This window comes from Lemur catta, chromosome 2 (assembly GCF_020740605.2).
Source record: "Lemur catta isolate mLemCat1 chromosome 2, mLemCat1.pri, whole genome shotgun sequence".
NCBI classification, from domain to species: domain Eukaryota; kingdom Metazoa; phylum Chordata; class Mammalia; order Primates; family Lemuridae; genus Lemur; species Lemur catta.
This window is the reverse complement of record NC_059129.1, coordinates 138404613-138429777: the sequence shown is the minus strand read 5'-3', so window position 1 is coordinate 138429777 and position 25165 is coordinate 138404613. Positions and strand designations below refer to the sequence as shown.

Here is a 25165-nt window from a genome sequence, read left to right as displayed (position 1 = left end):
TTTAGAGATTCTCTTACAGTTTTGGGGGAAAAAAACTACATATCTCTCTCTCTATATATATATATTCATCCCGAAGTTAATCAACCCCCTCCTGCTCTTCGGGGTGGGGGTGGGGGGAAGCAAATGTGAAAACTGCTGCTCTGAAGAAAGGATGATACTCCAAATATCTGGCAACTAGTATAACAGTGGGGACACCCCCTGCTGTGCAGGACATTAACAGGTTGTTTGTGGAATCCTTGGGGTCCTGGAGAGAACAGGAATGGCCTCTATAAGCCTTCTGAGTGCATAAGGGCAGGGTATTTGCCAAACACTCTTGAGGACAAGGACAGGTCACACAGTAGGTCTCCAAGAAGGGTCCCTGAGTTGGCAGCAGCAACATCCGCATCACTTGGGAACTTACTAGAAATTAAAATTATTGGGACATATCCCAAACTACAGAACCAGAGACTCTGGGGCCAGGAGGCACCAATCTGTGGTTTTAAAAGCCTTCCAAATGATTCTAATGTAAGGAAAGTTGGAAAACCACTGGACTAATGAATGGAAAGGCCCTTCCTTACCAGTAGCCTTCAGGCTTGAATATCCAGAGCCAAATGCATTTCTACTATAAACAGTAATAAAGGAGACAGTGAACCCTTTAGATTAAAATAAAGTTAGAATAAACCCCAAACCCCACCACATTCAGGCATTACTTGCTGTGTGACCTCCTACAGTTATCAGTAATAAATGAGATAATAAATATGAGCCATGCTAAGGGAAAAGACTGGAAAATGCTGGTTAACATTTCTGCATACCAGTGACTCTCAAACTTTTATATGCATCCAAATTCCCACAGAGATAAATACAGATTCCCAGATGCTCCCAAAGAGAACAGTTTTGGGGAAAGAAACCTTACCAGAGTGAAACCCCCCAGGTAATTCTGATGCGGAATCTCCCCTTTTGTTCTCTTAGAAGAACACAGCTGTGCACTTATCCAAGGGCCCTTCTGTATCCCACTTCTTGACAGGCCCTTCTCTTACCTCCCCAGGCTAATGCAAAGAGACATGAAACCATTCCTCAGCCCAAAAGCCTCACACTTTGGCCAAAATCAGTCAATAAACTATGGCTGGTCCTACTCTTTTCCTTCCAAAAAAAAAAAAAAGATGGCCACTGCCCCACTAGCAAATTCTGAAAGTAATATTATGTTCCAAACATCTGCAGATATTCTTCCACTGGAATACAACACACATAGAGCTTGTTACTCTAAGAATTTTTAAAATCAAAGCAATTGATGAAGGAAGAACTTTATATAAATTATGTTTTATTATATTTTCATACTTTAACATATTGAAATAAACATTTTAAAGGCAAATGAAAGCAGCTGAGAGTAGCAAAAAACAATCTGGGGAAAAAATAATTCCCCAATCTCCCTTGTGTCAGAATATAAATATCAAGGAAAGAGGAGAGAATTATATGAATGAATAATGAGCAATGATGTTTTGTTTTCACTGTACACCCCCTTCTCTTCTCAACACCAGTGGGGGCAGGGGCAGGGACAAGAGGAGAGGAGAAGGTCAGGCCTGAGAGAGCCAAAGGGGTACAAAGAGGAACCACCCTCCGGGGAACCCCAATTCTCCACAATGTACTGGTTTAAAGGGAAAGGCTCCCTCCTTCCAGCCACTGAGTCTGGGGAACCAAGGCTGAGAACTACAGACCAAGGCGCAAGTCCACCCATGTGTCAGGACATCTGGTTCAATTCCACCAACCCTCTGCTGTCAGCAGAGACAGTGATGGAGGGGGATGACGCGTGAAGAGCTCACCTACAATTACGGTTGTGTTAGAAACACAACTGCCCTTTAGACTAAATCCTACTGTATGTGCGTGAAGTTTTTCTTTAGCCTTTAGTGAAATATACTTTAAACAATGTAAGATTTTCCTTTTTTGTCTCCATGGGAGACAGTCATGACTAGCTGACGTCATTTCCAAACAGGCCTGATTCTGGTCTGACAGAGGCCAGGACGAGGCTGCCCACATGCCCCAGGCCTGCCGGGCTTCTAGGCTGCTCTTCTCAGGAGAAGCCTTCCATCCCCTTTCTAAAACAAGAATGGAAAATACTGTTATTACTGTACTCTTCCTCACTTCCTGGCTTTGTTTTCCTTTAACTCCGGTACTAGAAAGAAAAAAAAAAAACATTTTCAATATGTTAAACATGAAATGAATAAATAGCATTATCAAGTTATAATAAAATACAATTAGATTCCCAGTTATACTTCAAAACACTAAAATAAACAATCAAAAAACAAAGGAAAGTTTTCCATTAAAAGCCAAAAATGCTTTAATACTGGAGGGATATATATGTATAAAACCTGAGAATTTTTCTCTTACTTTTCTCCACTGCTATTAAGTAAAAGCAAAGGCCCAGGCAGACATAGTTGAAACTAACTGTAGAATCACCCTGATTCTACAGCAATTAAGAAAAACCAATTTATGCCAAATGACATTCTAACATTCCCAAAATGTTGTTTTCTTCGTTCTCTTACAGGGTTTTTTCCCCTATTTTTTAATTTAAGAAGTTTTCAGGAACAACCACCAAAACAGGCATACACACAACTGACCATTCTGTATCAACTGAAACTTTTAAGGCAGCAAATTACATCTACGTTCAAAATTAGTGCTGAGCTTTTACTATACTAGCTATTCCCCCCAAGGGAGAAAAAAGGAGCAGAAAGAAAGAAAAGTCACTAGTCTCTCATTCCCTTCCTCTTGGCCAGTGGACATCCTGGGAGAGCTAGCTAGCACACACAGGCTGGCCCCTACACAGCCCTGGGGGCCCCCAGTCAACATCTAGAACTCAGTTTAAGAGTGGTCCTTGCTCAGCCTCAAAGTGAATTAAAGGAAATTTCCCCCAGCAATTGTTCAAAACCTAAGACAACTGCAAATAGGGTAAAAGCAAGAAGAAAGAGATTCAAAATTCAAACACAACCCAAGGCTTCATTAGTAATGTCCTTTAAAACAAAGAACAGTGTTTATCAACCTACATTCCAATAGTTTTATTATCAAGTTAATTAACAGACTCCTGTGTTAATATCTAAAAGCTAAGTAATTAATGGCAATGAACTATAAATGTCCTTGTCTTTGCTCTTATAATAAAATCTTATAAAACAAATGAAATGAGCACTTCAGTGACTTTACACAGGCCTTGTAAGGTTAATTTTCCCTAAAAGCTGTAGCAGTGGCTTATAAATTAACTTTGTGTCATATAAACAAGAAACAGATTCAAATAATTATTAATAACAATAACAAAATGTTTACACTACAATGGATCATAGCCACTATGCTTAATGTGACTTCTGAGTGCCTTCAATAGCTTATTTCAGTAGGATGTTATTACAAGTTTAATTCAGAAATGTTATTTCATTACATTTTTAGCTTTTAAAAATGTATTTTTTCTAAGTTAAGCTCCTTCAAATAACTTTATGTTGATTATGATGGATATTTCATGTTAAATAATTCTAAAATATTTTACCCTCATGTTCTAATACTGTTTTCTTATTTTCAAAATGATTTCCCATTTGCCAAATACTTTAAGTTCACTGCATCTCCTTTTGAAAAATGCTGACCATGAAGACATCTGAAGAAAGTGATATCATAGAAAACATAATTTAAATACCTATGTCTACTTAGACTTAGACTTCCACTTGGTTCAACTATCAAGTAATCTACTGTTCAAAGTAAACTGCTAAGCTAGTACTATTTTCTGTTGTAGAAAATACTGAACAATAAATAACCTTTTATTTCATTTTTCATCATTGAGGAAAAAGCAATGTAAGTCATCAGTTCCCACTATAATTAATATATTCCTTCTAAATGACTCTATTAACTTACTGTCTAGTTCAGTATCATTCAGGGATGGGTATTAGTTCTGTTCTCATTAACAAAGAATTGAACCGACCCCAGGATTATTTCTTCTCTCGTCAGCAACTCTCACTCATTCTTCAGGGCCTCCTCTGAGACACTTTTATCAACATCCTCTCCCTGAGCCCAGGGCCCTGGGGCAACAGCTGGGAAACACACCTCTTCCACTGTGCCCTCCGACCCTCCCGTTCAACTGGGAGCTCCTCTAGGTCAGAGGAGCCTCACTAATCACTGGGTTCCCAGCACACGAAACACTCCCAAACACAAAGGGGTTTGAGAAATGGTTTATGTTTTGCTTTTACTAACAGTTGTGTCCTTCTGCAATTTTTCCAATAGACCTGACGATAAAGTAAATAATAATAAAAACAAAAACACAAAGTTATACCTTCAGATGTATACATTTACAACACCCAATATTTCTCTTAACAATCTCAGACAATTCCATCAGCTTAAAGAAAAACTGTACCTTAAAAAGGTATGTTTAAAATTCTCTCACTGCTTCACACTAGGGTTTTTTAAAAAGATCCACCCAGATATATCCTCTCTAAATAGACTGTGACTATTTCAATGGAGTTAATTCCTATAACTCTTCCCTAAGAAAAGAACAATTTTTCTAGCTATGAAAGCAACAGAATCTTTAAAGCCATGAAAATGGAGAGAGGGTAGTATAGGGAACACTGTCCTTAACACCGAACACATCTGTCAGGAGCCAATGGCTGCAAGTTCCCAGAGAAATGTGCGCCAGGGCAGGAAACAGGGTCTCTTCCAGTATCTCAGGAGAGTGAGTCTGAAGCAGAACAGGAATTGGAGGTAAAAGTAAAAACAGAGAAAAGTGATGACAGTTTGCTAAGAGAAGACCAGAGGCCAGGAAACAAGCCCGAGCATGATGCATGATGACCTGAAAATGATGACAGAGAGGACAAGCAAAAACTTTAAAGCAAAACAACAAAAAATGTAAATCTGATGGCATTAAAGGAGGTTTTTCCTATTTCATGAAAATATTAAATCTCAGTAATGCTGGAGTGTTGAGTTAATAAGATGTCTGGTAAATGGACACTGTGCTTCACGGCTATACTTAGTCTACAACAGCAGAATAAACCGGGCCTGTTCTTACGTTGGGGCTCTATTTCATCCCCCTAAAATGAGCAGTGGAGAAACAAATAACAATGAAAAAGAAAACAAAGGAATGTGTGGTATTCATAGAGCCTCTGTGTCAACAGTAAATAAAAAAATTACAAATGTCCAACTGTGTATTTCTTCCTGACGAATCAAATGTCCATGAGCTATTCAATCTAGGACAACAGTAACACAACAGGTAGAGCGATTCTAATTCGAAATTCTGTGAGGTCTCTTTAACAACGTTAGGGCTCAGAAGACAACTGTATAGAATTTTCACTAAAAATAAAACTTAAGAACCATTGGGTCTGGGGAGGGAGAAAAAAATTTTAAAAAAAGAACCACTGAAAAAGCTATATTAAAATGTATGGAAGTGAGCAAGTGGAGGGTTTGTTAAAACCTTCTGGAGAGGAATTTGGTAAAATACACCAAGTCTTTAAATATGCCTGTTCTTTTTACCCCAAAATGCCACTGGGAAATTTCCTGGAGGAGAAGCCTGCTTGCTCACATGCACACATACACGCTGTACAAAAGAGCCAGCTATAAAAACATTCAACAAAGCACTGTCTGCAATACCAAAAGAAATTACAAAATTTAAATACCCAGCTGTAAATGTTTATCTTCCTCAACAGTATAAAGTCTGCTTACTACATGCCAGCAAATAAAGGGGCTTTTTGAATGACTCTATCAACAACAGTATTCAACATGTTTACTATGTTTCTACATTGGACCTAGGTACTGGGGATACAGCAAGGACAAAACAAAGTCCTTCCTCTCCTGAAGGTAATTTTCTAATAGGGGGAGCCAGAGGCAATATATTAATAGAAGGCAAGTATGCAATACGTCACAGTGATCAGTGCTATGGAGAAAACTAGAGCAGAGTGAAAAGGAACATTGGGGAGTAGGGGTGGCTGTGGTTTCAAACTGGGCAAGGCCTGGCTGGTAACAGTGCGAGTAGACCTGGCCTTGGCCCAAGATGGTAGCAATACAACTAACGGGAGGTAATTGGATTCTGAATAGGTTTTGGAGGTAGGATGAGTTTGAAAGAAAGAGAAGAGCCAAGGACGATTTCAAAGTTTCCAACCAAAGTGTTAGAAAAGATGAATTACCATTTATTGAGATGCGGAAAAATACAGATGGGGCAAGTCTATGGAAGAAGGGATGAGTGTCCAGAGTTTTGCTTTGAACACACTGAATTTTTGAAGCCTATCAGACATTTGAATTAGCAATTTCCAGTAGGAGCTGGACTTAACATAGATATATTATAGAAGGGAGGAGAGAGATCGAAGTTGCAGAAATACATTTGAAAGTTGTAAGTCTCTAGGTATTTAAAGCCATGACACTGAATGAGATTGCCCAGGTAAGGTGGGTAGAGAAAAAAGAGAAGAAGCTCCAATATTGAGCCTTGCCCACGGGCCAGCATTCAGAAGGCTAGAGATAAAGAAAGCTCAGCAGAGGAGAGCAAGGAGTCGCCAGCAAGGTAGGAAGAGAGCCAAGAGACAGCGTGTCCCAGGAATCAAACAGGAAAGGTGCTTCAAGGAGAAAGATCCCATCAACTGAATCAAATGCTCCTACAGGCGAAATCCAGAAAGAATAACACTTTCCCACTGGATCAAGTAACAGGAGAACATTGGTGGCTCTGAAAAGAGCTGTTTCATCCTGTATAATCTGACCTGTGGAATTCAAAAAAGTTGACGTCATAAAGTAGAGAGCAGAATAGTGGTTACCAGGGGCCAGGGTGGGTTGGGGTATCTGGGACATGTTGGTCAAAGGATGCAAAATTTCAGTTCGACAGGAGGAAGAAGTTCAAGAGATCTACTGTACAAGATGGTGACTACGATTAATGAATTGTAATTCCTGAAAAATACTGAGTGGATATAAAGTGTTCTCACCACAAAAATGGAAGCTATGTGAAGTAATGCATATGTTAATTAGCTAGTTGTAGTCATTCCACAATGTAGTATATATACCTAAAAACATCATCTTGGACACAGTAAATACATACAATTGTACCTCTCAATTTAAAAAGAAAAAAACAGTACAAAAAGCTGTTTCGGTAGAGTGGTTGAAATAAAAGCCTATATGGAGTAAATTCAAGGGCCAAGAAGAAATGGAGAGAAATAGGCTGTGGTTTTGATCAAGAAAGGTGTTTTTGTTTTGTATTTTGGGGGGAGAGAAATGACATGTTTGAACACCAATGGTAACCACAGAAAGGGAAACTGAGAGCATGGGAAGAGAAGGGAAGTAAGAAAAGCCAGGAACTTGAATGTCCCCAGGGGAAGGAACATGGAGATTTCAGCCAGAACATGCTGCACCAAGGGAAGGCAGAGGAGAGGGGCGGCCCCAGGCTGGCTGGCACTGACTGCTTGTACTGATTTCTTCAATGAAACAGAAGCAGCATCCCTAGCTGGGAGTAGGGAGTGGGGAATAAGCCTTTTGAGTTTGAAGACAGAGGGGAGTATGAAATGGTCTTAGGGAAGTGCAGAGTTACAGGTCAAGAACCATCTGACTTAGTGGTCCCGAATTTAAAGGAATACTGGGGTCTTCCTGCCCTCCTCCCCCATCCCACTCATCTGGAGGAGGTGAGGAACTGGATTTTGTCAGGGTTGCATGAGCAGGTTTATAAGATGGAAGTGGGAGTATTTGACTTGAATTTTATCCGGGTAAGGAGGAAAAGGACAACATGAGGGGTGTGAGAAACAGGACATGAGGAGTGTGAGAAACAGGAAAAATAAGAGAGGGTCAATCAACTGTAGGTTTCGCTAAGTTGGAATAACTGAGCCAGGTTTTAGATGTTCTCATCAATAGAGACAGGAGCAGATCTAATTAATGTGCTTCGCTGCTGGAGCTGGTAACACCTCACGTTTTATAATTAATGTGGAATCCTTCGTATAATATTTAAAAATATTATACACATTAAAGGTTTATTGTAGATAACTGGGAAGATACAAATAAGGCTAAAGAAAAGAAAGCTTTACTTTCTTACTGGTTTTTACTGTGTTTGTATTTTAATTACAATTTAGGACATTTCCACACTTTTGGGTAACCTACCTTTTAACAACACTGTGAGCATGTTACTTAAAGTGGTCTTCTACATTTCCGTTTGATGTAACTACTGTTGTGTGCTAGTTAATCCTGTGGATTCAAAGCCTGCTCAAGGTTCATCCAACTCATCTGAACCAGTCTTGCTTGTACCTGTGGAGTCCATGGTTATTATACACACAGGTGCAAGCCTCTGACTCGGTCAGAAGTCTTCTAATGTAGAAGTACCTGAGCATTTCCTTTGCAAAAACACAGTATTTTATTATTAACAGCTTTCTGTCCTTTCCTTCCTCCTTTCCATTACATTTAAGGCATTATATTGATGTTTGAAGTTTTGTATATAGGTAACTCATATTATATATGAATTTTATTTCAGAAAATTAAGGAAACATATAACTTATATGTAGTGACAAGATTTCAAGAGGACAGTTAGTTGTTACAAGGGTAAAGAAATGCCATGACACAGTGGGTTAGGACAGGAACGTGAGATTATCCTACAATGTATAAGACAGACTGATCCAACAGATCAGTGTCCCCCAGCCCACACTACTTTCAAAAGTTCCAACATTCATGTATATTTAAAAACAAAGCAACATAAAAACCTAATTATTTATCTGAGTCTAGAACCCAATTGCATTTTTCATATACAAAAAGTATTCTTAAAATCATTTCACTATATAATAAATTTTCCAGAAATAAAACTACCATGTATTGTGGGAAGATTATACTGTTTTGTTCAGGACTTTACCAAGAGTTGCTTGCTCACCAATTGAAAAGATGCCTGAGCAGCTGCTTAATACACAATATTATATGCACTTTCATTTTTCCATATACAGTTAATGCATTATTCTGACTTGGGAATTTTATGTATAGGCAGCTTATATTATCTATGAATTTTCTTTTAAAAGAATAAAAGCGACATTAGAAAAGTTTCATTATAAATGAGAAGGTATCATGTGTATGCTGTATATTATTTTCTATAAACACTACATGTTTGTATGGTTTTAAATTGTATAAACAACATCAAAGAAACAACTAGAAAACACGAGAGTATCAGTTCCAGCAGTACAGCAGATTAGATACTCTAAACGTCTTTTGATTGAAATACTTAAAATACAGTAAAATATACCTTTTCTAATCCTTTTTAAATGAATCCCAGACTTGGCATAAATGTGAGTAACACGAAGAACACACAGAAAGTAAACCAAGAACACAGGAAGCAAGAGAGCAATAAAAGCTGACTTTTACTACAGATTTTTAACTTTCCATTTCATGACCACACAAGGAACAGGGACAACCAGAAGAACTATAGGGCCTGCCAAAAGGGAATAAAACATGAGACAATACTTCCCAATTAAATTAGGGACCAAAAAGGGCTATACCTATCATTCATGAGCATGCAAACCCAGTAAAGAGAAAAGAGAAGTACCTGTCTTGAGCTTGGTACTCAGAGGTAGGAGGAATAAAAAAAAAAAATAGTAATAATGGCTCCTTTGAGAAATAGCAACCACAGGCTAACCATCACCAGGGTGTCTGGTCAAAATTAACACTTAGCAGTGTGGTCTACAAAACCTCAAGCAGAAAATTTCATGTAAAGTGGTCCCAGAGGCCATCACCACCTGCACCCTCTAATCAATCTTAACTTCACTGTTATGTGACAACCAAACATGATGTTCAACCTGATATAATAAACTCAGAACATCACCTGTGCGCATTCAAACCATGTCAAGTCAGAAATGATAAGCAAAAAACCACCCCAAACCTAGTGGCCGGAAGCCACTGGCCTGTGTTTCACTCACCAATTAGTGAGTGAGGAATTTGTACAGAGTACAAAGAGGAAGGTTTTTCTGTGTATCACCACGTCTCTAGGGACCAGCTGGAAGAAAGACAGCTGATGGTCACTGGAAAGGCAGGGCTAGAACCACCTGGAGGCTCTTCACTCAAATGGAGGATCACAGACCCTCCTTTGAACAAGAGCAGTGCCTAATATGTTGGGGATGTGATTTAGAACCACAAACAAACCTGTTTATCAAGACCGTGGGTCTAACTTGCAATGTACAGGAAATAGCTGGGCAAGTTAAGCCTCATCAAGAGAAAACACCAGATAAAGCCATTCCACTGGATGACTGACCCAGTTTCTTCAATATTTCAAGGCACAAATTCTGGGTTAGGGAGAACTGTTCTAGATAAAAAGGTTCAGTAACCAAGTCGATCTAGTAACTGCTTAAATTCTGCTTGAAACAAGTGTTTTATACGGGCACTGTAAGGACATCTAAGGCTATCTGAACATGGCTAGGTGGGCAGATAAAAGGAATTATATTTAATTGAGTAAGGTGAGATGATAGAATTGTGATTATATAAGAAAGGTCCTTACTTTCTATAGATGCAAACAGAACTATTTAGAGGGGAAATGTTATGTCTGTGACTTAACTTCAAAGAAAGAAAGAGAGGCAGAAAAAGATGAGGCAGGGAGGCAAACATAGTAAAATAGTAGTAGCACTAAAACTTGGTTACAGCATATGAGTGTTCCTGATATCATTCTGTTCATCTGTGTATTAAGAATCTTTCTGTCATAAAAATTTCACACAATAAAACACTAAATATTGCCTTGGATGACTAGTACCCACCAGCAACTGGCAAAAGCAAAGACTAATCAATCCTTCTGAGAAAACAGAATGTAAACCCAAGACTCACCAAACTGTCTTCAAAAAACAAGGAATGAAGGGAAATAGGAAGTCTTAGAACTAAAAGAAAACAAAAATAATGCACATGAAAATTTGAGAGATTCAGCTAAAGCAGTACTTAGGAAGAAAATTTTTAGTTTTATATTTTGCTTATCAGACAAAAAAGGTTCCAAAAAGCTAAACATTCACTTGAGTGGGAAAAAAGAACAACAAAATAAACATCAATAAGGCAAAAAGCAAGACATAACCAAGGTAAGAGCAGAACTTATTAAATTTTTTAAAAAGAACATGCAATAGAAAAGATAAAGAGCAAAGTTGCTTAGGAAAGGCTTTTATCAAGAATAAAAGAAAGGGTCAAGATGGTGGCTCACACCTGTTATTGTTGGGAGGCCGAGACAAGAGGATCACTTGAGGCCAGGAGTTCAAGACCAGCCTGGCCAACACAGAGAGACCCCTGAGACCTGGTTTCTACAAAAAACATTTAAAAATTAGCAGGTGTGGGGGCATGCACTTATAGCCCCAGCTACCCAGGAGGCTGAGGCAGGACGATCACCTCCCCAGGAGTTTGAGGTTATAGTGAGCTATGAACACACCACGGCACTCTAGCCTGGGGAACAGAGTGAGACCATGTCTTTAAAATAAAAAAATTTTTTTAAAGAATAAAAGAAAGAAGAAAATACTTCATGAAAAAACATTATACTTTAACTCTGGATGTTACAGAGATTAAAATAATAAAAACTATTATTAACTTTATATTAATAAAGCTGAAAAAGAAGGTGAAATGGACAAATTCCAAATGTACAGGAATATTAAGCAAAACTGACTCAAGAAGAAATCAATAGTTTGAATATGCCTACAATCAGAAAACAAATGGAATCAAAAGTTAAAAATGAGCGGTGAGACAAAAGCTAAAAATCAAGAGCTACACAACCCTTTATAGCTTTACAAACACTTCTACCAAACACTCAAGGGATGGACAATGACATAACACAAATTCTTTCAGTGAATTAAAAAAGAGACTAGTCTCCAATTCATTTTACAAAGCTCTAAAATACAGATACCAAAACCTCACAAAGATAATTATAGCTTGATCTCATTCATGAATTTATGATACAAGAAACCTAAACAAATGTTAGTAAACCGAATCCAGTGAAATATAAAAAAGATAAGATTTATGAGGCTAGGCTTAATCTAGAGTACAAGTTTGGTTTAATATTTTTAAAAGAAAGTAATTTATCCCAACAACAGATTATGAGCAAAAAACAAGGTGATTTTCTCAATACATACAAAAAAGTCATCAGGTAGAATTCAGCATCCACTGTTGAACTTCCTTAGCCCAAGAGTGGGCAGCTACAAAAAGAAAAGGAAAAGGAAAAAAGGGGAAAAAAAGAAGAGAAAGAGTAAACATAATATTAATGACAAAATGCTGAAAGCCTTTATTTTAATCACGGGCGATACAGGAATGGTCGTTCTTTCCAGAGAATATATCTGGAGAAGACGGTCTGTAGGAAGACAAGACAAGTGGGAAGGTGGTGATTTGTTGTTTGTTTGTTAATGAGAAAACCTAAGAAAACTGACAAATTAGTAGAATTATCACAGAATTAACAAGAACTTAAAAGCTCGCTGGACAAAGTTAATATACAAAGTCTGTTACATTTATACATACCAATAACAAGAAAAAAATATAATTTTTAAAGGATACAGTTTACAAGTATATTCCTGGTCTTTGGTCAGTGGGCTTCAACAAGGCAAAGACTGTTCAAGTAAGGTACTTCTGTTTGTTTTACTGTTATTCTTTTATAAGTACCATCTGTTTCACAGAAAAAGATATAATAATAAAAGAAAAGATCTCATTACAACAGAAGACAAAGTTCTCAGCATAGTAAGAAATGAAAAGTTTATGTGAAAAATAAACAAATACAAATAGCCAAGAAAACTCTGAAACAGAAGGATGAGGATACACTAATCTTACCAGATGCTAAAAGATAATAAAAATGGTATAGCACAAATGTATTAATAGAAGGACCCACAGAAAAGAAAAGAAGCCACAGAAAAGAAAAGAAACCCCAGAATAAGCCCAAACACCAGGCACCTAAGGAAAGTGAGCACACGATTTTAGTGGCATCTCCAATTAACGGGGAAAAGAGCTGCAATGGTTAATTTTATGTGTGACCTTGGAAGGTGTTTTGGATAAAACTAACAGTTTAAATCGGACACTTGAGTAAAGTCGATTGACCTACATAACATGGGTGGGCCTCATCCAATAATTTTGAAGCACTGACTAGAATAAAAAGCAAAAGGAGATTCTCCAGCCAACTGCCTTTGGACTCTGTCTGCACCATCAGCTCTCCTGCATCTCCAGCCTGCTGGGCCACATTGCAGAGTTCGGACTCGTCAGCCTCCGTAAGTGCGTGAGCCAATTCCTTATAATAAATCTCTGTCTTTGTACATATATATACATTCTATTGATTCTATTTCTCTGGAGAACCCTGATATAATACAACCCTGATTAATGTAATAGCCTGCACAAGCAAATTCTAGGAACAACCAAGTTCTAGGAAAAAATAATTAGGCTAGACCATCTCTCTCTCCACAGACTACAATAAATGAAATGTAAAAACAAATACATTAAAATACTACAAAATAACGAGAGAGTTCCTTTATAACTGTAGAGTATAAAAGGTCTTTCAAACTCCCAATAAAAATAAAATCCAGAGGTCATAAGAACAGATTAATAATTCTGACTAAATAAAAATGGAGGAAAAAAAAAAGAAAATGCTTTTGCATGACAAAAAAACCTTCCATAATTAATGTCAACAGATAAATGCTAAAGGGGGAGTTAGAAACTCATATCATAGACAAAGTCCCAGTCTGCCTAATATATAAACAGTGAGCTTTTTAAATCAATTTTTAAAGACCAAAAACTGAATAGAAAAACTTCAAGATAAAAAGATATTGTAGTCCAGGAAAAAAACATAAATGCTTTTAAATATGTAAGATGACAGTCAACATTACTCATAATAAGATATATGTAAACTAAAACCTATTACAGGTTGAATATTCCTTATCAAAAATGCTTGGGACCAGAAGTGTTTCAGATTTTGGAATATTTGCACATGCATAATGAGATATCTTAGAGATGGGACCCAAGTCTAAAGATGAAATTCATTTACGTTTTATATATGTATATATATATGTGTGTGTATATATATATATATATATATATATAAATAGAGAGAGAGAGAGAGAGAGAGAGAGAGAGAAAGAGAGAGAGAGAGATATGCATAGCCTTACAAGCATAGCCTGAATGTAATTTTATACAAAATTTTAAATAATTTTGTGAATGAAACAATGTTTCAACTGTGTTTTGACTGTGACCTGTCACGTGAGGTCAGGTGTGGAATTTCCCACTTGTGGTTATCAGGTTGGTGCTCAAAAAAGTTTCAGATTTTGGAGTATTTCAGATTTCAGATTTTCAGATTAAGGATGCTCAACCTGTATCAGATTGGCAAAAATCCAGAAGCCTTGTAAAACCAGCACACATGTAGGGAACAGGTCCTCTCACACATATCTCTCACATAGTTGGGGGAGTGTAAATTGGTAAAACCTCTATGGGAACAATCTGGCAATATCTACTAGAATTACAAATGCACATACCCTTTGTCCGAGCAGCATCACTTCGAGGAATTTATCCTGCAGGTATTATTGCCCACTTAGGAAATGAAACATATGCAAAGTTTATTATGGCAGCATTGTTTCAATTGCAAATAACTAGAAATAATATAAATGTCCATCAAAGAAAAAAGTTAAGTATATTATGGTATGTCTATAAAATGGAATGAAGCTATAAAAAGAAAGAGGGCTAGCTCTATGTACTCCTTTGAAATGATCTACAGAAAATATATTTAAGTGGGTAGAGAAGGGGGTGGATTAAAAACAGAAGCATGTATATAATACATTATAGTACATATATCATCATTTATGTAAAAATTAAAAAATGATATTGTGCTTTTTCATATAAAGAAACTCCATAAAAACATACAATAAACTAATAAAGTGGTTATCTGGCAAAGGGTGTGGTGCTGAAGTGGGCAGGGGGAATTAAGACGGGAAGGAGACTTTTCTTTGTATCCTTTCCTTATACCTTAAAATTTTTGAAATCTGTACACATATTGACTAGTCAAAACATTAAACATGTTAGAAATGTTAAAGAGATAAAGTGATATAGCTTAAAGGAACCTTAAAATTACCTTTTGTATCAATCACATTAACAAAAAACACAAAGTATCGTTTGCTGGCTGATTGCCTTATATAAAATCAATAGATAATATATATGCTACATTTGGAAACAAAAGGAAGTCTGCAGAAAGAAATGTTCTGATTGTTATGAACTACTGACTGATTAAATATGGTTGAACTTCTTAGGGTTTTAAATGCATATAAATTTGGTATTACAAATTTTATTAAAATATGGCTTGATTTTGATAATACTCCATTGGTAATTTTTACTTTGTTTTACGATAGCTATGGGGGGATTATCTTGGTTTGTAGGTGCAAAATATATTTACAATGCTAGATCTCATTTCTTAGGGAAACTTTCCAAATCTATCTAGCCATCTAGCTCCCTAAAAAAACGGACTGTTACTGTCAAACCAGACCATCTGACTAGGCTGCCTGATCTTCAACTTCTACCTCTTTGTCCCACAACAGTTTAACAAAACTTAAAAAAAATACTCAGATATTTTATATTAATAGCTATTGAGTATGAACACAAGACAAAACTTCCAACATACTTTGAGGAATGTTTGGTTTTACTCAGAATATACAAAATGACATTTACATTAAAGAATCATAGTTATATATTATTTCTTCCCATATGACTAATTGTATTCAAATCAGTAAAACAGTGATAGTATTAATCAAAGCATAAGATAGCCCTAAACTAAGCACATTAAAATAGTATTCATTAACAGTAGTAAGATTTTACCTGTAACATGCTTTAAATATTTAAATGTAAAAGATATTAAATAACTAATTGCCATGTGCTAGAAGTCATCAGTGAATGCATCATAAAGGAAATAAATTTTGAGCTTGGCCTTGAAGGAAATGACTGGCACTCAGAATCCTTAATCAAATTGGTTTTACAATCAGAGATTCATTTCAGTGTGCTGAAGTAAAATGAGTAATGTAATCTCTCTATTGAGTCCTTAAATTTTGATGACATGACAAAACATCCTATGTCTACAGGTAAGTTCAATAAGGATCTGAAAGCCCCTTGGAAAAATCTATAACTTTATCAAAAATCCAGATACCAGTCTCTCTCAAATAAAAAGAACTGATATTAAAGTGTTTTAAAAATTTCACACACTTTAATAAAAGACTTCACCTGATAACTCTGAAATAATGTATATCCCTACTTCTATAAACCCCAGGTATGTTGCCACAACTTTGAAAACATATATGCAAAAAACAAGATTGTACTAGATCTTATATCTCAGCAGTTGTTTTAACATGCTTTGTTTAAAGTCATAAACTCTCTTTAGAACTCTTTAATAGAAGTCACGTGGGAACAGACTCCAACAAATCCAGAAAATACTTCAGACATCAGCCAGATCAATAAAATTAAGCTCCAAATTTATTTACTTTGCTTAGTATCAACAATCTTTTCAAGCCACATAAGAAGCTCTTTAAAAATGAAAAAGTCCATGCCACATGCATTCATCCTTTTTTTACCATCCCTACCTCACAAAAGAAAAAAATGAGAAGAAAATATTAAAATGGAAAGTTGCACTTTGATGCTTATGACTGGAAGTGCTGTAAAAGTTTTATCAGGACTCAGGGCTCCTTTTCATGTCACTAATAAGTGACAGTCTCTAAAACAAAATGAAACTGAATCATTTTACCAAATACATATGTACTATTTTTCTACAAATCATGTAATCTGTAATATGTAGTCCAACAACCTAAGAATACTTAACAAGGCTAATTTAAACTAGAAACTGCTTAATATATTTAAAGTACATGATTCCCATTAGTATTTCAATATTGCAATTGAAGTGATTTTCTGTTTATGAGCTCATTTAAGAATAACACTGTCAAAGGCAACAATGTTTTGATGCAGTAGCACTTACCATTAAAACAAAAACAAAAAAGGTCAAGATAAAAATACCATGCATGTGCTAACTAGCAGGATTAAATGATCAATAAAACCCTTCTCTTGAATAAGCCTTGACAAAGCAGCAGAGTACTTTCTTGAAAGATTCAGAACACAAATGACAAAGAACAAGGAATGACTGACACTTTCTGCTGTCACTAACCAGTAATGCAAGCAACTATTAAACTACTCATTCTTCCCACCCTTCAATCTCAAAACATGAAGGAAGGAAGGAAGGGAGGGAGGGAATTAGATTAGGTTTATAGTTTTGCATTTTCTCAAAACTATATTTTCTTCCACTGAGAACATAATTTTTAAAACAAGGCAGGAAGATGTTTCAGAGCCCGATCTGTCTTGGAGAAGAAAACAGCCCTGAGAGCCCTGTGCTGTGCTCACCTGCTGTGGCTGGTACCTCTGCTGGGACTGGGACGGCAGGTACTGCGCCTGGGGCGGGAGGTGCGGGGGCTGTGGCTGCTGGCTGTAATATGGCTGTTGGCCCTGCTGGCAGTAACCACTCACACCTTGCTGTCCATACTGAGGTGGCATCTGTCAAAAAGTCAAGCAAAGCAAATGAGAAAGTCAAAATATGCAATTAAATGAAATCAAATATGGTTTCAATTCAGCAACATGAAGGGGGTTCTCTGCTAAGCAACTGCATTCAATATTTTTAATCCTCTGTTCATTAGACAAATCGACATGCTGCCTTCTATTCACATACTATCAATGAAGTCAAAGATAATTTGAATTTGCCTTTAAAAACAATCATATCTTATCATATATTAACTATTGATAACATCATAAAAATCTAGTGGGGGGGAGCTCCTAATACTGACATCAAAAAATAAAAATAGTCTCTGCTAAGAAAGTCAAAGAAGCATTATGTTAAATCCATTCCCATACAACAGTGAAAATTAAAACGAACTCAAACAGTCCAAGTCAACTCACTAATATTTTGTGGGATGCTTGTGGTTTGGGTGCATTATATGGCATATGTTTGTTTCTAAGTTCAGAACAACAAAATTTAGAACATCCCAACTGCATTTATAGCAGATATATGCCAGTTATATTAACAATTCCATTTACTATTTTTTCTTAGTTGATAAAACAGGTAGCAATGTAAAGCAAATTGTACTACACTGTAAATAACAGAGATATAGAGAAAAATGGCCTAACTGGGTCTTCTCCATTTGTAATTTACATGAGCCTAAAAATCCTTGAAGCATTGTTCAGGAGAAAATCCTTTCTCATGCAATAAATGCACCATTGATAGCATTTTTTATTTTTTTTAAATGAGAAATCTATTGAGTTTTTTTTCTAATTGCAAGAAAGAGCAGGAAAGGAAAGGAAAAACAAGATATCAGGACAGCAAAAAACACCCCCGAGGAGAATGGTGAAGTCATTCTGTTTAATACCACAATATGGTCCACTTGAGAACTCCGAGAACCTGAGCCCCATAAGCCCACACACTCAGGAAAGTAATGACAGCACCAGATACACATACACCCAAATTCACTACAGAAATACTGACCCAGGTAAAGAAGGAACAGTCAAAGAGGAAAATATTAAACCATTTAGCCTCTGAGACAAATTAGCACACTAATTCATAACACATACAATGGGGTAAAAGGAAAAAAAATGAGAAAGCTAAAGTTTCCATTCCTTTCAATTCAATCCAGATTATTTTTAAGACCTATCAGCAATGATCAGAATAAATGTGACCACAGTGGTTCACAATGCCTCTTAGCATACTGAGCCTAAGTTGTTGGAGCAGACAAGTTTGCATTGAAAACCATTTAACAGCACAGTTGAATTCTTTGCTTTTATTTATTTTACAGCTTGATATCTCATATAATGAATGTATGTCCCTGCCATAAGCCAAGCCAACGAATTTCCATAAAATACAACTCCACATGCTAGAATACCATATACCACAACACACATCCTCCCGTTCAACACCCATATGTTTGATATGATATCTAATACTATATTTCACACAAGTGTCTTTGCCGTTTGATTTGAAGCAGTTAGGATAACACTTCTGCCAGTGTTAAAATGACTGTAAAGCTCAGTCAACACAGCCAGCAACTCCCCTATGAATTGCACTTTAATATGTTGACTTTCTGGTTTACAGAAATCCTTACACACAATATGGAAGTGTCGTGTGGGGAAGGGGGCTCTGTTTTCCAAGCAAGACAACAGGACAAATTCAGGAACCTTACACTAGAGCAGCCACAAACTTACTAGGATCTTTTACTATCTATTCCAAGTCCGGAAAGTTTGGGGGTAGGTCATGGGGCAAGGAGGACAAGTAGAAACATAAGCAAATCTTCAATGGAGCACTAGTGACAGTCTACAGAACGAGGTGACCTGCAGAGGAGAAGCAAAGCCATTGAAAACACCTGCTTGGGAGCTTTTATTAGTGTCTTCCACAATCAAAAACCGATTTGCTATCCTTTTTAGATACATGGTCTCATTCATTCATTTGGGACCAAATTGACCAGCACCTCACCCTCTGTGAGCCTTACGGGGAGGAAACCTGTAACAGCACAATCAGGCTATCCACTAGACCTAAGGCCTAGTGCCAATCAACTGCTTCTGGCCTTAAATGGCAACCACGACAGAACAGATTCCTAAACTCTAGTTTAGTTACAGAATCTTTGAGCCATAAATGTATGGAATCTAAATCAAATTCCTATTGTTCCTTAGCTGTGTGAATATGGTCAACTTCTTAACTACATTTGTCTTACATCTGCAACTGTAAAACAGGGCTATTTTGTCTAGTAATTCCTATCGATACTATACTCAGAAATACAATAATCCCACCTGAAGTCTATACAGATACTGTTATTACTTATTAAACTAACAGTTGGAATGCTATCTCTAAAATATTAATTATTTCCTGAGTGTTAACTTTAAAAAACAATATAATGCCCTAACTGCCTGGAATTTAAAGTCTAATTCTTCTATGGTCATTATTGTCCTTGTTTTATAATTCATTTAAGTGCATGGCTTTCAAAGATCTACCATATGCTTTTCAGACTTCTTAAGCCAATCAGTATTACAAAACATAAATTGACAGGTTGAACCACAATACACGAAGGCCCCAGAGCCTTCTGCCAGAAGCTCCAGGCTGTAACTCTCGAGTTCCTGTTTCTGCCAGTTGGCCCTCTGCTCGCAGGTCATCCAGGCACTCAGACGCTGCTCATCACTCCAAGCTCAGTCCTCCACCCGAACCTGCGGTAGCCTGAGAAACCCATACGCGTTGTTAAAATGAGGAAGGCCCAGAGGACAGCTCCAGGAGGCCAGCACATAAGCTTTATTGTCTCAAGCTTTGTGAAACCCATTTGGGCTGCTGAGAGCTTTTTTGTTGATCTCTTAGCTCTAAACCACATTCAGGATAACTAAGATTACCTGTTGTAAGCAAGTGAAATTTCACCAGCGGTTCCTGAGTGCCAGGGAGCAGGTGCTGAAAGTTGGGGATACAAAGCTCTTGTGACTCAGGTAGCACCCCTTCCCTGACCAGCCTAACTAACTGGGCACAGCCCCAAACACCAGTCTTCTCATGCCATTACTCATTTCATTTACCACCAGGGAGATTATCTGTCTTGGTTATTTAGTTAACACCTTAATTGGGTGCTCATGCGTTTACCGGCTGTCCTTATCTCCCAAACTCATGGTATGCCTCCTGGAAAAGGATCTGACTGTCCACAAATATTTGTTGAATGAGTGAATGAATGTTGTTCGATGGATTACTAAAGCAAGTTTTTCTCATATAAAAACTAATCAAGGAACACATTATAATATGGAAATCACTTGTACCATCCAAATCTGATACATATGTGTTCAGCTTCATACACAGCCGAAAACACTGAATTTTATACTAACTACAGCATGGTGCTAAATTGCTAACCCTAGTAAGTCATTATTGCCCAACAAATGTTCTATGCCTTTAGCACAGTTTAAATTTTAAAAAATAGCACTAAGTGGAAAGCTCCAGACAATGCTTAGGATCAGAACTTTTCTGTTATTTTAAAATCAAAAATTTATTTCACTCATTTCTAAATAAGGAGGACCTTTAAGTGGTGCATGAGAACACACAGAAAAAATTTATTTCCATTTTCAAAGAAATGTGAATGCTTCCAAACACTATTGGAAAGAGAAAGTATAGCTAAAAATAATTCACTTACTTTAAGTATTTATTTTAGAACTACCCTAATCAAGGACACACTATTAACTTCCACATCTCTGTATTGTGTTAAGTGTGCAGGATCTGCACCTCATGTTCCATTTCACCATACACAACTTTTTGCACATACTCCAAAATCAATGAAATGGGCAAAGTTTACCTTCTTCCCGCCCCCCTTCTTCTTTCTAAAGAAGTTTTGGAGAGCAGTTTCCCACTAAGATGCACTGACCCTGTGCCCCAGCAATGCACCTGGTAAGTATACACCCATGAAACACTCACACGTGTCCCAGGAAGGATATTCAATGCAGTCCTGTTTACAACTGCCAGGAAGGGGACACAATCTAACTCCAGCAAAGGAGGTAAATGAGGAAAACTAACTTTGTTATAGTCACACAATTGAATTCTACAAAGTTGTAAAAAGGAAGGAATAAGATCCACATATCAAAATGGTTCAAATCTAAAACATATAATGTTAAAAAAGAAAGCAATAAAGGTTAATGCCGTGTCCTAACATTTGTATAAACTTTTAATACACAAAATAGTAGTATATATTGTTTATGAACACACATATAGTAAAAGTATAGTATATGCCTTGGCTGAGCATGGTTATAGCTATGCGGGAGGCTAAGGCTGGAGGATAGTTTGAGCCCAGGTGTTCAAGGCTGCAGTGGGCTATAATCCTGCCAGTGTACTCCAGCCTAGGCAATAAAGCAAGATTTTGTCTCAAAAACAAAACAAAAAAACATGGCTTGAAAAGGAAATATACAACTCTCTGGTGTGGGGGCGGGGAGCAATGGGGCAGGGCTTCAGCCTTGTATTTGTTCCTTTTAAAAAAGAGATGCTATGCAAATGTGGCAAAATATTAGCACCTACAAACTTGGTATCATTACACAAGTGTGTCTGTTATATTTGTTTCTGTACTTTTCCATATGCTGAAATTTCATTTTCACCTTCTACAATGAAGCTCTTCCCTCCACACAAGTCCACCTGCCTTAACGCACAAGGTAGGGATGCCCAGAGAGGTCCTTACGAGAAAAGTGCCTCTGCTGCCACTTTACTTAAACAGGCCCCACTAAGACTCTGCTCAAGAGACCCCTCCCTGGCTACAAGACCAGGCGTCCTAATCTCTTCCAGACCTTTCACCTGGGACAGGACTAGGACAGAGACTTCATTATGGTCTTCTCTCGAGGGAAAGAAGTGTCCTGCAGGTTGGTAAATCTCTGACAGAAAGGACTTTATGCCAGCATTTCCCTGTGGGTCCCACAGGGTATACTAATTCAGCAAGATATCTCACAGAAATAAATCCTATAGTCAAAAAAGTTTGAGAAATAAACCTAGTATAAAAATAAAACATACTATATGAACATATTAAAATATCTGTGAAATCCTTAAAAAGTTAGGAAGCCTTTGCGCCTTTTAATCCAAGATTTCTCAAACTTATCTGACCGCAAGCACACCACCCAGCCACCGGAATGTAAACTCTGCACAGGACAGGGCCTGGCTAGTTCAGCTCATCATTGTGTTCAGAACGCCTGGCCTGCGCTAAGAGCTCAATGAATGTTTGACTGAGCCTCCTAAAATAAGTATAAAATCTCACATCACTGACAATGGAAATGTAAGAGTTTCTGCCTTGAGCTAAACAATAGCTAGTCCAATGCTCTATCTCCATGACAGCTAGCAAAACCGTTTGGGACAGGTATTAGAACGCTCCTTGATGTGAGCTTTCATGTTAGGATACTAAAACACACTCCACTTTCTATCATGGAGTAGGTTCCTCTGCACACCTGAATCTACTTTACATAATCAGTTTGTCCCTCTTTTTGGAGGAAAATAATTTAGGAACAAAAGAAATACTTAACAATGTCCTAAACTTATCACAGACATATTTAATATGAAAACTCCCCACTTCTGAATTCTACAATACCATGCTAATTTTTTGCTGTGTAACGCAATGAGCACCTTTCTCCTTACCTTCAAGGTTCTAGATTAAAGACTTATTCTTTACTGTGCTAAAATATACATAAAATTTATCATTTTAACCATTTTAAGTGTACACTTCAATGATATTAAGTACATTCACACTGTTGTGCAACCATTACCACCATCCATCTCCAGAATTTCATCATCCGAAACTGAAACTCTGTGCCCATTAAATAATAACTTCACTTTCTTCTCCCCACCCTACCCTGGCAACAATTATTACGCACTTTCTATCTCTACGAATGTGGTTATTCTTGCCATCTCATATAAGTGGAATCACACAGTATTTGTCCTTTTGTGTATGGCTTATTTCACTTAACATAATGTCTTCAAGGTTCATCCTGTTGCAGCATGCGTCCGTCTGCATATATCATGTTTCACTCCTTTTTAAGGCCACTGAATGTATACACCACATATTGTTTATCCATTGATGGACCCATTGATGGACATGGGTTGTTTCTTTGGTGGTTGTAAATAATGCTCCTCTGAACGTTTGTTCAAATCTTTGCTTTTACTTCTCTGGGTACATACCGAAAAGTGGAATTCCTAGATTCTATGGTAATTCTATGCTTAATTTTTTGAGAACTACCATACTGTTTTACTCAGTGGCTGCAGCATTTTGCACCAGCAATGCACACCAGCTCCAATTTTCTGGGGTTTTTTGGTAACAACCATCCTAATGAGTATGCATTGATATCACACTCTTTGTGGTTTTGATTTGCATTTCCCTAATGATCAGAGATGTTGAACATCTTTTCGTGTACTTATTGGTTATTTATATGTTTTCTTTGGAAAAATGTTTAAGTCCTTTGCCCATTTTTAATTGGGTTGTTTACTTTTTGTTGCTGAGTTGTGGGAGTGCTTTATATAGTCTGGATGTTAACATCTTATCAGATATATGACTTGCAAATACTTTCTCCTGTGTGTTTCCTTTTCACTCTCTTAATAGCTCCTCTGATGCATGGAAGTCTTGAATTTTGATATAGTCCAATTTATCTATCCTTTCTTTTGTTGTCTATGCTTTTAGTGACATAGCCAAGAAATCAATGCCAAATCTAATGCCTTGAAACTTTTCCCCTATGTTTTCTTCCAAGAGTTTTACAGCTTTTTGTTTTAGCTCTTATGTTTAGGCCTGTTATACATTTTAAGTTAATTCTACTATATGGTGTAAGGTAAAGGGTCCAGTTTTATTGTTTTGCAAGACCTATTATTTTTATTCTATATAATTTTCACATCAGCTTTGGATCTTTTTGTTCCAAAAACAGTTTGGTATTTACTCTTCTCTCAAGAACTATATTTTTTTTAAAAAAAGGAATTATATTAAACGTATACACACTCAACACACCATATAATCTGTTTATATGAAGTTCAAAATCAGGCAAAATTAATTTATTGTGATAGAAATCACAACAAAGGTCATGGGATATGGGAACTGGCTGGAAAGAGGAATGAGGGAATTTTCTGGGAGTGGTGGATATATTCTATATCTTAATTAGGGCGGTGGTTTCATGAATGTACATATTTGTCAAAACTCAAGGAACTGTACACTTAAAATCAAGGTATATTATTGTATGTAAATTAAAGCTTAAAATATTGGTGGAATATTTACATACATTTAATGCAGAAGTATCTAAACTGTTGCCCTCACATTTTTATAGTTCTATAACATATTTATGCTTAAATCATTCCTGCCTTATTTGTGCCTAGATATAAATTTTCTATCTGATAATTAAACGACTGTCTGTACATGCTTAACAGTGAGTCTTCATCTTCTCATTTTATATAACCTAAAATATTACAGAGCAGTGGGACATACTGAAATAATCATGGTGAATACACAAATGCAAAATAAGTCATAGTATATACAGAAACAATATCCCTTTGACCCAGAATCCTACTTTTGGGAATTTATCTTAATAAAAAGTATGAAACAAGTATGCAAGGATATGTGTAGTAAGGAGTTCACTGCAGCCCCACTCAAAAATACAGAAATAGCCTAAATGTCTAAATGTCCATCAAGCGGAATGGTCAAAAAAAAAAGAGGGGAGGAGATTCAATAAAATACTATAGAGCCATTAAAAATAATGATTCTCATTATAGATAATATATATT

At 36.8% G+C, this 25165-nt stretch overlaps 1 protein-coding gene across 4 annotated transcripts in view; it reads right to left on the bottom strand.

Annotated features, from left to right (window-relative positions):
• ARID1B (AT-rich interaction domain 1B) overlaps positions 1-25165 on the bottom strand; it is a 397799-nt gene that overhangs the window by 264779 nt on the left and 107855 nt on the right. For all 4 annotated transcript variants that reach the window (XM_045544625.1, XM_045544627.1, XM_045544626.1 and 1 more), the window contains exon 3: positions 17284-17433. In XM_045544625.1, coding sequence (XP_045400581.1) covers positions 17284-17433 — 150 coding nt within the window. The remainder of the gene's footprint in view (positions 1-17283; positions 17434-25165) is intronic.